Genomic DNA, 18,548 nt, shown 5'->3' with positions numbered 1-18,548 from the left:
ATTGTTATTTTCATTAATTTGATGAATTATATATTATCATTATTGGATAAGTTTCTCACCCCTTCTGCGTATATGTTGCCTCGACCGTGGGTAATGTGCAGGTACTGATGACTTGTAGGTTTGGTCGGCTCAAGTGTCTAGGGCTCTGATACATACTAGGATGGGGAAATCGTTGCGAATGTCTTCTCATTTCTTTTATGTATCACATATTTTGGAAAAGACTTGCTATTAGAGTTTATCGTTGTTGAAAATAAAGTTGAATTATGTTGGGGCCTTTGTGCCAAGATTTTCATTGATGTTGAATTTTGGTTGAAATTATATTTTTAAAGAATTATTCCGCTGCAGTTTGTAAGATAATTTAAATGTCGGTTTTTAAATAAATAGACAATTTTCTATTATGAAATTTTGAAAAGTAGTGTGACACTCCGTTGTGTGATTACTCTGATTTTATTTATTAATATTAAATTGTTGGGAGAACGGGGTGTTACAATTGGTATCAGAGCAGGTCGGTCCGTCCGGCCAATTAGTAGAGTCGTGTCGAGCCTAGTAGTGTTGTGTGACAATTTTGTATTGTCCTTGTTGTTGTTTGTTGTTTGTTGTGCAATCCCTAGTATGAACTGGTTGGAATACAACCATGTGCATATTAATTGTTTTAGGAAGACGGTGTACTTTTCTTCTGCTGAAGAAGAGGGTGGAGCGGAATTTTTATCTACCAAGCAACTGAAGCAGTTAGAGCATGATGGAAACTTGATGTTTTCTTTAATGGCGTATTTGTCTGTAGAGAACCAGTCGATAATTGATAGATTTCCCGTTGTGAATGAATTTCCTGAAGTTTTCCCTGATGAGATTCCAGATGTGCCACCAGAAAGGGAGGTTGAATTCTCGATCGATCTAGTGCCGGGTACGAAGCCTGTGTCGATGGCTCCTTACCGTATGTCAGCCTCCGAGTTGGTAGAATTGAAGAAGCAGTTGGAAGAATTGCTTGATAAGAAGTTTGTAAGACCGAGTGTCTCACCTTGGGGAGCGCCGGTATTGTTGGTGAAGAAGAAGGATGGTAGCATGAGATTGTGCATAGATTACCGTCAGCTGAATAAAGTGACGATAAAGAATAGGTATCCACTTCCGAGAATTGACGACTTGATGGATCAATTAGTGGGTGCTCGCGTGTTTAGTAAAATTGATTTGAGGTCAGGTTACCATCAGATTAAGGTGAAGGATGAAGATATGCAGAAGACGGCCTTTAGGACACGGTATGGACACTATGAATATAAAGTGATGCCTTTCGGTGTTACTAATGCGCCGGGTGTGTTCATGGAGTATATGAACATAATTTTTCATGCTTTTCTGGATAAGTTTGTTGTTGTATTTATTGATGATATCTTGATTTATTCTAAGACTGAAGAAGAGCATGCAGAACATTTGAAGATTGTTTTACAGGTGCTGAAAGAAAAGAAATTGTATGCAAAACTGTCAAAGTGCGAGTTCTGGTTAAGTGAAGTAAGTTTTCTTGGCCATATTATTTCTGGTAGTGGTATTGCAGTTGACCCGTCGAAAGTAGAAGCGGTATCGCAATGGGAGACTCCTAAGTCAGTTACGGAGATCAGAAGTTTCCTTGGTTTGGCTGGTTATTACAGAAGATTTATCGAAGGATTTTCGAAGTTGGCACTTCCATTGACTCAGTTGACCTGTAAAGGTAAAGCTTTTGTGTGGGATGCTCAGTGTGAGAATAATTTCAATGAGTTGAAGCGAAGATTGATGACGGCTCCAATTTTGATTTTACTAGAGCCGGATAAACCTTTTGTGGTATATTGTGATGCGTCTAAGTTGGGTTTAGGTGGTGTGCTTATGCAAGATGGCAAAGTAGTGGCTTATGCGTCAAGACAATTGAGAATTCATGAGAAGAATTACCCTACACATGATTTAGAGTTGGCTGTTGTGGTTTTTGTGTTGAAAATTTGGAGACACTATTTGTACGGTTCCAGATTTGAAGTGTTTAGTGATCATAAGAGTCTGAAATATTTATTTGATCAAAAAGAGTTGAATATGAGGCAGAGAAGGTGGCTAGAGTTGTTGAAGGATTATGATTTTGGTTTGAATTATCATCCGGGTAAAGCCAATGTGGTTGCATATGCCTTGAGTAGGAAAACGTTGCACATGTCGGCAATGATGGTGAAAGAATTTGAATTACTGGAACAGTTTAGAGACTTGAGTCTTGTTTGTGAATTGGCACCTCAGAGTGTGCAGTTGGGTATGTTAAAAATTAATAGTGATTTCTTGAAGAGTATCAAGGAAGCACAGGAAGTTGATGTGAAATTTGTAGATTTGATGACTGCTAGTAATCAGAATGCAGATGGTGATTTTCAAGTTGATGATCAAGGAGTGTTGAGATTCCGAGGCAGGATTTGTATCCCTGATAATGATGAATTGAAAAAGTTGATTTTAGAAGAGAGTCACAGAAGTAGCTTGAGTATTCATCCGGGAGCTACAAAGATGTATCATGACTTGAAGAAACTGTTTTGGTGGTCTGGATTGAAGCGTGATGTCGCACAATTTGTTTATGCATGTTTGACTTGTCAGAAATCGAAAGTTGAACATCAGAAGCCTGCTGGTTTGTTGACACCATTAGATGTGCCGGAATGGAAATGGGATAGCATCTCCATGGACTTTGTGACGAGTTTACCAAACACTCAAAGAGGGCATGATGCCATTTGGGTTATTGTCGATAGATTGACGAAGTCGGCACACTTCATTCCGATTAATATCACCTATTCAGTAGCTCAGTTGGCGGAGATCTATATTCATAATATTGTGAAGTTGCATGGTGTTCCATCGAGTATTGTGTCGGATAGAGATCCGAGGTTCACTTCGAGATTTTGGAAGAGCTTGCAAGAAGCCTTGGGCTCTCAGTTGAAGTTGAGTTCAGCGTATCATCCGCAAACAGATGGTCAGTCAGAAAGAACGATTCAATCATTAGAAGACTTGTTGAGGGTGTGTGTACTTGAGCAAGGTGGAGCTTGGGACAGTCACCTACCATTGATAGAGTTCACGTACAACAATAGTTACCATTCGAGTATTGGTATGGCACCTTTCGAAGCTTTATATGGTCGAAGGTGTAGAACTCCTTTATGTTGGTTTGAGTCGGGTGAAAGTGTTGTGTTAGGGCCTGAAATAGTTCAGCAGACTACGGAGAAGGTCAAGATGATAAGAGAGCATATGAAAGCGTCACAGAGTCGACAGAAGAGTTATCATGACAAGCGTAGGAAGGACCTTGAGTTTCAAGAGGGTGACCATGTGTTCTTGAGAGTCACTCCTATGACTGGTGTGGGTCGTGCATTGAAGTCCAAGAAGCTGACTCCAAAGTTTATTGGTCCTTATCAGATATCTGAGAGAATTGGCACGGTGGCTTATAGAGTTGGTTTGCCACCACATCTTTCGAACTTGCATGATGTGTTTCATGTGTCACAACTTCGGAAGTATGTAGCGGATCCTTCACATGTCATTCCTAGAGATGATGTGCAAGTTAGAGACAACCTTACGGTAGAAACTTTACCTTTGAGGATCGATGATCGTAAGGTGAAGACGTTGAGAGGCAAGGAGATACCTCTAGTGAGAGTTGTTTGGGGAGGAGCAGCTGGTGAAAGTCTTACTTGGGAGTTGGAGAGTAAGATGCAGGAGTCTTATCCTGACTTGTTTACTTGAGGTAATATTTCGAGGACGAAATTCTATAAGTTGGGGAGAGTTGTAACGCCCCATTTTTATTCTAATATTTTAGTAGATGTGTGAATATTTTTATATGACTTTAATTGCTATATATATATGATTTTATGTGAAATATATGTTTTATATGATTTTTATATGAACTATGTTATGATGCTATTTATTATATGAATATTGGAGTTGTATATTATTTAAATGAATATGGCTTTATTATTTGTGGAAACATTAGGAGAAATAAAAATAGGAGTAAAATATTAATATTTTGGTTAATGAGAGTTAATTAGTAATTATGTGAGTTTAAGGGAGTTAAGAAAAATAAAGGAGAGGTTATGTTTATTGGGAAATAGAATAGAGGGAGTCAGAAACATTTTTCACGTACAAAAGAAAAAACATAAGTTTTGGGAGAAGAAGAGAAAATCTATAAGAGGCAAAGAGAAGAGGAGGACCAATTCCGTAAGCTTTTGATTCATCTAAACTAAGGTAAGGGTGGGATTCCTTTCAATAATCATGGTATATAATTCTGAAATTTGATGAATTGTTGTTCTTGGTTTTAGGGTTAGAAGTTTTATGTTAATTGAAGAAAATATGATGAATGGTGTTGTTTGATGCATGTTTCTATGTTGTTTTAGTTACTATGTTGTATATAGAACCTGTAAACATTGTTCTAATTCATTTTGGGTGATTAGGGGATCAGAAAATGGGTTTTTGGGGTGAAAATGGTGTTAAAATCGTAACAGTAGATGAAAAACTCGCCAGAAATTCGCTATTAGCGAAACCCTCTGGAACATGTACGCTATTAGCTCAATTTTCGCTATTAGCGAAATTGTCCAGTGACAGCATTTTCTGTTTCGCGTTCTTGTGTCTTTTTCACCCGTTTCTATTTTGAATTAGCTTTAGGTGTAAACATAAAAGTTGTAGATAATTGAGTTAGCTTTCTAATGGCTTTGGAGTGACTAGAAAATTATTTGTAGATTTAGAGTTATGATGAAAATAGTCCAAGTGGGTCTTCAGAAAATTTTAAGAAAACTTAGCATAATTAATCTCTAGTTAGTCCAAAAACTTATGGTTGGTTTCCCAACTTCAAACTTAAGTGTTAGGGATTTAGTTGAGGTGGTTATGGATATTTGACTTATGTTCTATTGATCAAAACTTAATTGCTTTTGGGGGATGTTTTAGACTTTGAGATGAATGTAATTGATTTATATATATGTTATGTTGTTGATTTCCGTTGTTGATGTCGTTGTATCATCTGATGTCGAAGTTGGGGAGTGTGTCATAATTGTTTTAGGCACATATGTTGTTGTTGCAGTCGCTGTTGAAGTTGTATGTTGATATGCACAAGTTGAGTCCATTTGCATACTCACAATTGTTGGGGGCTTATGCCCTGGAATGTTCATCATTCAACCCGTTGGGGGCTTATGCCCTGGAATGTTTATCATTCACCTGTTGGGGGCTTATGCACTGGGATGCTTTAACCATCCAAATTGTTGGGGGCTTATGCCCTGGAATGCTTAGCATTCAACGCGCGTAGATTGGTACCACCTGCATGATGCATTAGTTGTTGTTGTCGTTGTAGCATTGTCGAGTTGTTGTCGTTGTCGAATTGTCGAGTTGTTGTCGTTGTCGAATTGTCGAGTTGTTGTCGTTGTCGAATTGTCGAGTTATCGGTGTCGTTGTGGATAATGTTGTTGTTGTTGTTGTTGTTGTTGTTGTACCCTGTTGCCGAAAAATGATTATGTTGTTGTTATATGTATTCTTTATATACATTATTAATGATGCATGTTGTGATATATTGTTATTTTCATTAATTTGATGAATTATATATTATCATTATTGGATAAGTTTCTCACCCCTTCTGCGTATATGTTGCCTCGACCGTGGGTAATGTGCAGGTACTGATGACTTGTAGGTTTGGTCGGCTCAAGTGTCTAGGGCTCTGATACATACTAGGATGGGGAAATCGTTGCGAATGTCTTCTCATTTCTTTTATGTATCACATATTTTGGAAAAGACTTGCTATTAGAGTTTATCGTTGTTGAAAATAAAGTTGAATTATGTTGGGGCCTTTGTGCCAAGATTTTCATTGATGCTGAATTTTGGTTGAAATTATATTTTTAAAGAATTATTCCGCTGCAGTTTGTAAGATAATTTAAATGTCGGTTTTTAAATAAATAGACAATTTTCTATTATGAAATTTTGAAAAGTAGTGTGACACTCCGTTGTGTGATTACTCTGATTTTATTTATTAATATTAAATTGTTGGGAGAACGGGGTGTTACAGTCTGGGGTTCGAACCCTGGACTTGGCATATATTTATGCATTGTTTCTACCATCTGAGCCAAACTCACAAGGACAAAACTTTGAAACATATATGTTTAGTTTTTTTGAATAAGAAAAAGATATGCATAACAGACACAAATAAAGTATTACTCTAAACGCTAATGTGTGTGTGTGTATTTGCGAGGTTGAAGAGAGAAAATAAAAATATTTGCTATCATTAAACAACAGCTTGAATAAAAATATTTGTGAGGTTGTGATGATTAAACGATATCGAAATAAAAAATATAAGTGATAAAAAGATAATAAAATTCCTTTGAAAAAAGCTAATAAAATTAAATGGAACCTCTTTAAAAAAAATTAAATGGAACGGTTCAAAAAAAATTAAATGGAAGAACAAAACATATTGAAATATAATATTAAAGAATAAAAGAAAAGGTTCCCAACATGAATTGAAGAAAGATGCTTGTGAAATAAATTGTCGAGAAGTAGTTTTTTGAAGTAACATTCAACAACTTTTGGCCAAAGCTCGTTCCATTCAATTTTATGCATTAAAAAAAGTACCTTTTTTAGTAAGTACTTAATTGATATTGTATTTGACCTAACTTCTCCTTAAAAATATAGAGAAGTTGAAAAAAAAAGGGTCAAATGGTATCTTAATCTTCCACAACGGCAGTGTAGAAGCAACTGAATTTAGGAGAAAAAAAATTGGAAAATAGTTAAAAATAAAAAAATTGAAAAATAGTTAAAAGTTTTTAAAAATATAAAAATTGGAAAATAGTTACTAAAATCGGTGAGGTAGCACTCAACCAAGCAACACTAAAAAAAATTATATGCATTAGTGTAACAAAAAACAGACAGACGGACATAAAATATTACTCTAAACGTTAATGTGTGTGTCTGTATTTGTGAGGTTGAAGAAAGGAAATAAAAATATTTGGTATCATTAAATGACAGTGTGAATAAAAATATTTGTAAGGTTGTGATGATTAAACGATATTGAAATTAAATATATAAGTGATAAAAAGATAATAAAATTTCTTTGAAAAAAAGATAATAAAATTAAATGGAACCTCCTTAAAAAATTAAATGGAACGGTTCAAAAAAATAAAATAAAATAAAATAAAGTTAAATGGAACAAAAAAAACATATTGAAATATAATATTAAATAATAAAAGAAAAGGTTCCCAGCGTGAATTGAAAAGAGGTGCTTGTGAAATAAATTGTCGAGAAGTAGTTTTTTAAAGTAACATTCAACAGCTTTTGGCCAAAGCTCATTCCATTCAATTTTATTCATTCAAAAAAAATTACTTTCTTTTAGTAAGTACTTAATTGATACTGTGTTTGGCCTAACTTTTCCTTAAAAATGTAGAGAATTTGGAAAAAAAAAAACGGGTCAAACAATACCTTAATCTTCCACAACGGCAATGTAGAAGCAACTGAATTTGGGAGAAAAAATCGAAAAATAGTTAAAAACATAAAAATTGGAAAATAGTTAAAAGTTATTAAAAATACAAAAATTATAAAATAATTATAAAAAAAATTAATGAGGGCAAAATGGAGAATTCACCCATATCATGAGGTGGCAACAACCAAATTCCACTAATTAGAAAATTACAAAAATACCCCTAAGAGGGGCAAAATGGTAAAATCATAGGGATTAATATTTAATATATAGTAAGTAGATGGATAAATCCACTTCATTGTTGTATTCATGTTTAGTTTTTGTTTATTTTTTGTATATATATTGTTAATGACCAACAAAAAGAGATAAAAAAAGGTTACGTTGTCATAAATGTTATCACAAAATAGTTGTGTAAATATCATTACTCGCATATTAAAGACCTTTTTCTAGGTTTATCCGCATTATTTTTCTAAAGAGACCAAGTTATACGATAGAGTCATGTGATTTTATCTGGTTCAATCATTCGTTCAATTAATGACTCATAGTTCAAAGTGATCCAATAATCTTATCAAGTTGATGGACGGTCCAATTTTCAAAATATTATAATATTTTAAACATGACCATAAAAATTATTCAATAACTTCCGTCAATTCTTTCTTATTCAATAACTTAAGCAATCTTGCATTAAAAACTATGGAAATTAAACAAAAGGAACCAAGTTATTCTTTAAAAAAAAAAAAATCATTCATTCATTCATTAAAAACTATGCCGAAGACTTGGAAAGTAACATCACGTTACTCCCCATTCCTTAACACTTACTTCCCATATGGTACACGTTAAAGTTTATAAACAATACCTTACTTTTTGGGGTCGACGTGGGACTATTTTAAAGCCTCTTTTCTGGCTTCTTTGAGATTTGTGGAAAATGATACCGTGCTATTCATCGCGAAGCAAACGTACCCGACACCATCACAAATGAACTTCAGCTGTTAGGAGTTGTGATGCCTTCGCGAGTAATTTTTTCGTGACATATATCATTATCCATGTTTTCAAATAGGGAGAGAAATGTGACTTCAAATATGTCATTGGAATTCCAAGTGAAATGAAGGTAATCCATTAACCAGCTGCAGTCTTCAATTCAACCAGCAACATCATGAGAACTCAAGTAGTAAATATGTAAATATTACCAAAGCCTTATATTTAAAAAAATGTTAAATATGTTTTTTATCCCTATAAAAATTTTAAATTTGAAGTTTTTGTCTCTGTAAAAAATTTAATCACATAACAGAACTAAGAAAGCCTTTGAAAAATGCAACTTACACACAAATAAGAGATAAAATAAACTACGGTACAAATATCGAAGCAAGGCAAAGTTTTCTTATTTTTAACAAAGAAGTATATGATTGTGGTTATTGGGATATCACAATTATTGTCAAGTATACTAAGAAACTACTTGATCTTGCTTTTGCATTTTTTTTTTTTTGAATGTTACTCTCGTTTTATTTGCAAACTTATCTACTTTCTATATCAATAAAATGAATGATCCTTTGCCTTTACCGAATGACCTCTAGCTTTACGTAGAAATATATGAAAAACTTTATAATGTGATGAGCAATAAAAAAGTTTTGGTAGAAACAACAGATAGTGTTTTGGTAACTTATGTAAGAGGGGAAAGAATTATGATGCAATATAGAGGAAAGCGATCTGTAAATTATGAACATGGTTTTGTCTGATTTAGTGCTCTAGATGGTGTTCTTAGTGCGTAATCCAATGGTCATCCTTTTAAAAAAAGATCAAACGGTTTAAATTAAAAAAATTGATATGATCACTCTTAATGTTGGTCCACCATATACATTTAAAGTTAAAGTTAACAGGCAATAACCTTTTTGACTAACAAGCAAAACAAGAGGAATGAAATGTTGATTTTATGAGTTATGGGACCAAAATGTAAACAAGAAATTAGTCAGGGACCAAAAGTTCAATTAAACCTAGAAAAAAATAGTCAATTCTTCATTAAAAACTAGTTAAGAAAACTGGGGAGTAACGTTGAGAGAACATCGCATTACTCCCCATTCCTTAACAAAGTAACATATATGGTATACATTAAAGTTTATAAACAATACCTTGCTACTTTTTGGGTCGACGTGGGACTAATTTAAAGCCTCTTTTCTGGCTTCTTTGAGATTTATGAAAAATGATACCATTACCGAAGTTAGATGCTGCCTAAAAGTTCAAAGCAGTGCTATTCATCGCGAAGTAAACGTTCCCGACACCATCGAAAATGAACTTCAGCTGTTGGTAGTTGTGATGCTTTCGCGAGTAATTTTTTCGCGACATATATGATATATCGTTATCCAAGTTTTCAAATAGAAACGGTAATGTGGATGCAAAGAGCAATGTGACCTTGAATATATCAAATGAAGGTCTGGTATAAGAACATCCATGCCCCAAGTTGCATCAACCAGCTGCAGTCATGACAACTCAAGCAGTAAATATGCAAATATTACCAAAGCCTTATGTCTAAAAAAAATGTGCTGCTCCATTTTTAACATATCAAAGAACATATTTATGTGCTACATTACGATGTAAATAGCAGAACTAAGAAAGCCAATAAAAAAATGCAGGTTACATGCAAATATTGCGATTAGAGATAAAATAATAAACTACGGTACAAATATCGAAGCAAGGCTCATTTTTCTTATTTTTCACAAAGAATTATATGATTGTGGTTGTTGGGATATCACAATTATTGTCAAATAAACTAAGTAAGGCAAATATCGAAGCAAGGCAAATTTTTCACAGTTAATTTTCACAACAGATAGTGTTTTGATAACTTAAGTAAGAGGGGAAAGAATCATGATGCAAACTGTAAATTATGAATATGGTTTTGTCTGATTTAGTGTTCTTGGTGCTATTGCTGCAATTCTCAACATTTTTTTGGGTCTGAAGTTGTTTAACCAACAAAAAACTGTGGCAATAATTTTTGAAAGACAGAGACTAACTCACCAATATCTACTGCACTGCGACGTTGTTGATCAGCACTAAGTTAGACGTGAATTTGATCCCACCGCACTTCCTGCCAGGTACCCTTCATAATAAAACACTATTGTAAAATCACAAACAAACACTGTGTTAGCAAAACACATAACATTATGTCACATCTCTCTTTTTTATTTGTCAAGTTATAAGTTATGGTGATTTAAGAACATTCTCTTCGAATTTCTATTGTATGAATATATCTCGCACACAAATTTCCTTTTAAGGTGGCAAATTTGAGCATGAACCTATAGAATCTACAATTTCTTTTGAATTAATTTGGATTCTTAACTAAATCCGTACCTTGAAATACAATGTCTTTTATAGTGGAACATTTAATCAGCTCCTACCAAATCTTTATTTGATTGTGTTTTTTAGTTCTATTTGTTGTATATGCTTTGTGCTTTTCAGTATGATCTTCGACTGCATCATCTTCTTGATTTATTTGTTCAGTCTAAATGTTACAGCAATGCTCATTTATCATATGATTACCGGATGAAATACCATCCCCTAATATCTCTGCCACCACTTATCTTTATGTTTAAGTTGTCTAGGATTGTGACAGAATATTGGTTTTCTGTTTTTCTTGATTTTGAAATGTTTCCAATTGTTTTCGCCTTCCAAAAAAGTTCAAAGAAGCATTGCCATCCCTTAGGTCTCAAGAATGCCATTTCATAAGTAGCTTAAGTTCAACATAACATCACTTATGAATGTTGGATAGTTATTGTGAATTTCGTACAAGTGCTCAAAAGTAGACCATTACAGAATATAATGCGTCTGTTCCTTCCCAATTTTCTCTTATCTGATAAATGTTTATGAAGATATTTCTGCCGCTTACTATTATCAATTTGATCTTCCGCGACAAGTGTGCACGCACACACACTCTCAGAAGGCTCCTTCTTTTTTCTGTATTATAGATCCAACATATATGATCCTAATTGTTCCAAGTAATTGTTCTGACAACGCACACAATTATCGTCAAAGCTCTGTTCATTGAGCAATGACAAGTTACATACAAGTGGACTTTACAAGCTCACACAGCCTTCTATGTGAGAGTTCATTTTTTTGTTGAAGTAAAACACACTACTATCAATGATATTAAGCATGACATTTATTCGTTCCAATTCTTATGACATGTTTTGTAACTTTAACATGTTATAGCAGCTTTGTTCTCATTCTAGCTGCATGGATTATACTCTTACCAACTCTCATGTTTTGTTGCATTGCTGTACGAACAATCACAGACAGAAAACGAGATGGAGGTGAGATGATATGTGAGACATGAGAGGGGAAAGGAGAAATCAGGAGAGGGAAAAATAAGAGAAGCGGACTAACGGCGACAAAACGACCACCTGCTTTCTCTTACACCGGGATGACTGAACGACACAATATGGAGGAGAGACGGTGGAACTCAGGCACAGCAGTAGCGGATGATGACATTGATGTGGTCGGCTATGGTTGCATGGACTCTCCTCTCCCTCCCTCTAATTTGTTGGATTTTAAAATTGATAGATAATGAATTGTAGTTTCATTGTTAAATATTTTCTTTTATGATTCAAGTTTGTAACACTTTTTGGGTATAATGATTAGAGGTAAAAGTCTCATTACAATTCTCTTCTCTAGTTTTTGTTTGTTTTGAAGAGGCAAAATAGATATATATTAATTAACATCTAACCAAAGCATAATAAATGTTAAGGATAGAAAGTAAAAATTGCACCACAAACTCACTATATTCATTTTCTGCATTAACCTCTTATTTGAGGTATGCAGCTTAACACATTCCTGTAATTCTTATTTATTAGCATATAGCACAAGACAATCACATTAAAAAGGAGACCATAAGATTAAAATATATATGGGATTTGATTGAAATCATCCACTGTATTACTCGGGGAATGGAGGCATAGTAACATGAGAATGCAAGCTATCAGCATAAGGGGTTGCGGTGATTTCAACAAATCCCTTTGCGTTGTTGCATCTTTTTTTTTTTTGGTTACATAATAAAAAAGAAACAAAAGGAAAAGAACCAAGTTATATAATAAAGAACGCTCCAACAATGTTAAATAACAAAGCCGAGGAGAGGCACAGCAGCAGCTTGTAGACCGTAACAAGGTATCCATACGATTAGCTCCCAATTTTTCTAGAATATCTGCACAACCATTGCCCTCACAGAGTCTGATGGAGAGAAAAATTCCAATCTTTCTTCATGTAAGCTCTGATAATCTCCAACATATTGGCATAATGGTGAAAGCGATGAATGCCCATTGATACTAACTGCACCACGTGAAGAGAACCAGAATAGCAGATAACCTTCTGAAAGCCAACTTGCCAGCACAACTTGAGACCAACAAGGAGAGCCTGAATCTCTGCATGAAGGATATTTGACCAAACCTATACTCGCATAAAATCCAGATTGAAAAGCTTTGTCGTAATTCCGATCAAGTCCTCCAAATCCTGCAGTCCCTGGATGAGTTTGAAAAGACCAAATCAGCCTAGTAAATGCCACCCTAGAAGCAATAACTACATTGCAGTATCATCCTCTTTAAACAAACATGTATTATTCCATTACAGTTGAAAAGACCGACCATAGAAACTTAGATAAGGAACCAAAAAAAAAGTACATAACCCTGACCCACAATAGCAATACAAGAAACAATAATTGTAAATCAAACCAGCTAACTACTTGTAGAGCTTTGAAATCCTTTGTGAATACCTGCAATCTTTCTACAGGTTCCAGACCAGAAGATTTGTTGGCAAATTCCTATCACAGCCTCCGTAACGGCCACCATAACGGCCCCTAGGACTTTGCTTTCGCTTTTAATGATAGCAGGAAAGTGGCAGCGGTACAGAGGCATCAACTTTGCATTTTCACTAAATCATGAATTCATCAACAGATCCAATTTTCTTTTCAAACTGCAACATAAGGTCCATGTAATCACCCACGCTGCTGTTGTGATTCTCCACATCTGCACGCATTATTCAACTATCAATACGCATCTCAGATACAGTATATATTCTTGAGGCATTTTATTTTTTTTTGAAGAAATTCTTGAGGCATTTTTATGTATTAACTTGTAAAGGGCGTTTTATGTCTTTAACTGATCATGCTAAATTTATTTTTCCTTCTCAATATGTTTTCATTAAGACCTTTTGGAACACCGTTGCAATTAGTCTATAACTCTTCAGTTATTTGTAAGTCCTTTGAAAAATATGAAATAGGAGAGTTACTATAAAAGAGACTATAAACAATTTGGTTAGAAACAAAAACCACAGATAACAGTGCTCCCACAAAACATAATTTCTTGTGACATCAACTATTCGGATACTTGCATATATACTTAAGACAGATTGACAAAACCAGGAAAACTTCTTTGAAGGTATCCAACGACATGCTTATTTAAAAGAACGATCCCTAACAGCTAAAAGTCTAAAACTGAACCAAAAGCACTTTGATACATATTCAGCTATTGAAGTCCTTATTCCTTGTTTTCAAATCACTTAAAATTTATTTGCGAAGTTAGATTATGAAGAAACATTCACCTCCAAACAGAATTTGGTTGATTTTAGATTCATTTGTTTCTTATCCACTAAAATTTAGCAGTGATTGAAAAAAGTTGAAGCACGTAAAGTAGTTCACTTGGAAATGGGAAGAAAAATAAAGTCATCAAACTTGTCAGTACCAAATGTTGTGTACATTTTTTAAGCATTGGCAACATTGGAAGAAAATTACATCAAACGTAGAAACTTAATGTCAATCGCAAATCACAGAAAATAGCAGTTTGTTCAAATTTCACCAGTTACAGTGCTATAACACTACTATATTTTACATAATGAACAGCTCATCATACTCACCTGCGACAATTTATCAACTTCTCAGCTCCAAGTTTCTCATTGGGCCCTCCACACATCAGTACCAACTTACATTCTGAAAGAACACCCTCACTGATTATCCCATCCTTCCCACATAGGACTCTACCGAATTCCAGATGGATTGGATATTGAAGTTCAGGCCAGATCTAGCAAAAAAATTGAGGAAAGCTTTTGTCAATTCATTTGACTCAGATAAAAACCAGAATATATTATAAAAACTACATACAATGCAAATATTGAATTTTCATAGTTAACTAAAACACCATATAACTTTAGGTTATTAAAGTTAATTCATAGGAAGGACAAAAATATATAAAAGTTCAAAAAACACAAAGCAGGTGGCAAAAAAAAAAACGATAACTCACTTAAGCAATTACAAAGTTAAAGCTTCCCTTAAATTGCTGTCTCCGCTCACTTTCGAGAATAGCCAAAACTTTCTCCGTTACACCATTACTAATTACTGATACAAAGGGCTATGAAGTTTGTATTTGTAAAGTTCTATATACAATTTAAACCAAAATTCAAGATAAAATCCACATATAAAACAACAAAATCAGCAATTGTGCAGCAAATAAAATCATGCCTCTTACAAGTATTCAAGATCTAAAATCTAAGTTGTGTTCCTCGTAACAACTTCATGACCTGCTTAGTTACTCGTTACACAGAAACATAAGTGACATGCTTGTGCTTGTTGTGTGTACAACTCAGGTCTAAAACAGTTAAGCTTAGTAAAATTAGAATCATTATGCAGCAGCACGAGTATTCTAAGGAAAATTCTAAGTCACTTGTTTATGTGACAATTAATCACTTTATTACAGAACCACTTTAAGCTATTTGCAACAAATCAATAAGTGGATATGTTGGTGATTATTTTGCATTAAAAAAAAAGAATGCAAGTTTGCTAAGGACATACATCATATGTGGATACTGAAAAATTTCATCACATAAAATGAGAGTTCAGGGTGATGGAAGGTTATAGAGATGTTAGTTCTATTCTGTATAATGCAGATGGTCCTGGCTTATATTTTAGATCTGTTGAAACTACTAATGGTTCCGAGTCAATAACAGAAATCACTTTTTTCCTTGACTCCTCTCTGCTAGTCATGCCACACTGCACTCTGCAGTGTTAGCCATAGTTTACTGTTACTGCACTCTGCTAGTGATAGCTTCAACTACCATCTATAAAATATGAATGGTGCACAATTTATCAGATTGAAAATAACACAATTCAAATTCTTTAATTTTCTCCTTTTCTCTCAAATTCTCTCTACTCTGAAACTTACTTTTATACATGTCTCATGCATACAGAACTAATAGATGTATATGAAAAGTGAAGAACTTATAGATTCTTAATGTGGTAGGCTAAATAATTATTATTCAGCGTCTGCCTATCAATTTGGGATATCTCTATCAGATTTCAGTCTCTTCACCAGTGGTCGATCCATTATCCCATCGGATTCCACGCATATTCTCCTTTTCTATTGAAGTGGTTTTTCTATAATCTAGAGTAGCAAGATATTAACTATTGAGAATAAGAAATTGGCTAAATCAAGAGTAGCACAGTTTGTAAAATCCCAGGACAACGATAAAAATTATATTCTACCACTTCCCCTCAAGCTAAAACTTCTCAGTTTCTGAAGTATAAACACACTAAACAGAAACAACAATAACAAAATTATGTATCTCATTAGGTGAGGTAAAAGCAAAATCAAAATAATGTCATAAAGTTGAAATGTAAATTCAAAATAACAATTTGTAACAAGAGAACTATCTTACCTAATTACACTCTTATAGTACACCACTCGCAATCATTTCACGAAGTTTCCATGCCTTATCGTTTTCACCTTTAGCAAGAAGAGAACTGATAATTGTTTGATAAGTTACAGTGTCTGGAAGGCAATTGTTGTCTCTCATTTTTGACAGCAACATCAAAGCTTCATCAAACAAGCCCTCTTTACAAAACTCATGGATCATAATGGTATATGTATATACATTAAGATTAAGATTGTAGCTATTGACCAAAAGATCTTTAAAAACTTTCCATGCATCCTCTAGTCTTCCATTTTTACACAACCCATCAATAAAAATAGTGTATGTGTGCACATTTGGTTGAATACCCTTGTCTTTAAATTTTTTAAATAATTCAATTGCTTCTTCAACCTGATGGTTTTTCAATAAAGCATCCAATATAGAACTGTAAGTAAATATATTTGGTGGTTGACCTCTATCATGCATCTCATAGACAAGCTTCAAAGCATTAGGGATTCTCTCCAATTTGCACAAACCATCAACAAGGGAACTGTAAGTTACCACATCAGGAAATATTTGTTTGGACTGCATTTCTTCAAAAAGTTTCCTGGCTTCATCCACCATTTTAATCTTACAAAATTTACTAATCATGATAGTGTAGCTAAGAACGTCAAAAGTCACTCCCCTTTGAGTCATACTTTTGAATATTCTCTTGGCCTCGTTCACTTCATTAACTAGACAATATCCATACATTAAACAGCTATAAGTGATAACATTAGGTGTCACGTCTTTTTCCATCATCACATTGAGCACATAGTTAGCTTTGTCAATCTTCCCATCCTTACAAAAAGCATCAACCAATATAGTAAAAGTATACACATTCGGGTTAACCTTTCCCAATATCATTTTATTAAACAAACCAACTGCTTCTTTCAATTTACCAACAATGCAAAAGCCACGAATTAAAGTACTATAAGTGACAGCGTTAAGTTTAACTCCTGCTTTCATCATCAAGGCTAACACTACTTTAGCATCTTTCACCTTTCCTTCCTTAGAAAATCCATCAACCAATATATTAAAGGTATACACAGTTGGGTTGATGTCTTCCGATACCATTTTCTTAAACAAACTAATTGCATGTTTCAATTGTCCCACGATGCAAAGGCCATGAAGTAGAGTATTGTAAGTGATAACATTAGGAGAAATTCTCTTAGCAAGCATTTCAGAATATAAATCAAAAGCATCCTTAACAAGTTTATCTTTACACATTCTATCAATAAGCACGTTGTACATTACTACATGAGGCTGAACCAATTTACCATCAACCTGTCTCAACAGTTGTAGGGCTTCTCTTGTCTCTCCACCTTTACATAATTTGTTAATCAATGTACCATAACTAACTTGGTTCAACTGAAATCCCAAACCTACCACCTTATCATAAAAGCACAATAGCTCATCATTCTCACCTTTAAGACAATATCCATTTATAAGTGTATTGAAGGTAACAACATCTGGATGATAACCAATCTTGATAATCTTCGCCAATACTGAAAAAGCAAAACTCATTTGACCTAAGTGGCTGTAACAATTCAACAAGATATTGAAAGTGACTAAGTTAGGTTTAACTCCGTCATTTAATTCCATTTTTCGACAAAGAGAAACAACGGTGGGATAATGGTTGGATTTGGCAAGTGAAGCTAAAATCTTGTTAAACTGAGAGATGGGTGGGGTGGGATGCATATGGAGCATACGGTTGAATAAGGAAGAAGCGTTGTCGCGATCGATATTATCGATTTGAGGGAATAGGGTTGAAGTTGAGTAGAAGGAGCAGCAAAAACAAGGAAGGAGGTTTTTGTGAAAGAAAATAGGAACAACATACCTCATGAAGCTTGTAGAAGAAGAAAAGATTGTTGTAGTCATTGCATGCAGTGAATCCTTGGAATCCACGGAGAATCGATCAAAAACAAATTAGAAAGCACAAAGGTGGATGAATCCTTGGAATCCACGGAGAATGGAAAAAAGGCAGGCAGCACTAAGATGTGCTACGAGCCTACCACCATGGATAGGAGTTTTTGAGTGACCAGGACAGTGTCGTCTCTATGAAATTGGAGGCCCGGTTCTCATAGTAAAAGTGGACCCTTACGAGGCATAGAGGAAGATCGAAAAAAGAAAAAAAAATATATATGTAGAACCTGAAATTTGTGACTGTTCTTGAGCAATTCCGCAAAGTTGAAGTTGAACTACATAGATATACAATGTCAACGTTAAACCGATAAATAAAATTAAGAGAAAATTAGTAATTAATTAGCAAATAACAATGAAATTAGACACACCATATGATATAATAAATTAAATAAAAATCAACAAAATTAGCAACAAAATTTCAAACTAACAAGATTATATCCATACAGTGAAATTTCAGAATTTGTAAATACAGTGAAATAAGCAGAATAACAGTGAAATTAGCAAAGAATAATAAGTAATTAACAGTTAG

At 34.2% G+C, this 18,548-nt stretch overlaps 1 protein-coding gene and 1 long non-coding RNA gene across 11 annotated transcripts in view; one reads left to right on the top strand and one right to left on the bottom strand.

Annotated features, from left to right (window-relative positions):
* Positions 1 to 18,548, bottom strand: part of LOC146917219 (uncharacterized) — a 97,094-nt gene that overhangs the window by 78,333 nt on the left and 213 nt on the right. For 2 of the 10 annotated variants that reach the window (XM_085719049.1, XM_085719050.1), the window contains exons 2-3: positions 16,082 to 18,294; positions 14,288 to 14,451 (exon numbers count right to left, since the gene is read on the bottom strand). In XM_085719049.1, coding sequence (XP_085575175.1) covers positions 16,094 to 17,974 — 1,881 coding nt within the window. In that variant the 5' untranslated portion in view covers positions 17,975 to 18,294 and the 3' untranslated portion in view covers positions 14,288 to 14,451; positions 16,082 to 16,093. Of the gene's footprint in view, positions 1 to 12,279; positions 12,899 to 13,148; positions 13,402 to 14,287; positions 14,452 to 14,670; positions 15,940 to 16,081; positions 18,543 to 18,548 lie in introns of those variants that run through there. The other 8 variants (XM_085719046.1, XM_085719045.1, XR_015015523.1 and 5 more) reach the window with 7 other exon arrangements.
* Positions 10,177 to 12,045, top strand: LOC146917220 (uncharacterized). Its single transcript, XR_015014132.1, has 2 exons — positions 10,177 to 10,482; positions 11,680 to 12,045. It is a non-coding gene; the product is annotated as an uncharacterized LOC146917220 (long non-coding RNA).

This window comes from Medicago sativa, chromosome 6, assembly GCF_051527215.1.
Source record: "Medicago sativa cultivar Bolivia chromosome 6, Bolivia_mono, whole genome shotgun sequence".
In the NCBI taxonomy this organism is placed as follows: domain Eukaryota; kingdom Viridiplantae; phylum Streptophyta; class Magnoliopsida; order Fabales; family Fabaceae; genus Medicago; species Medicago sativa.
This window is presented reverse-complemented; position numbering and strand designations above follow the sequence as displayed.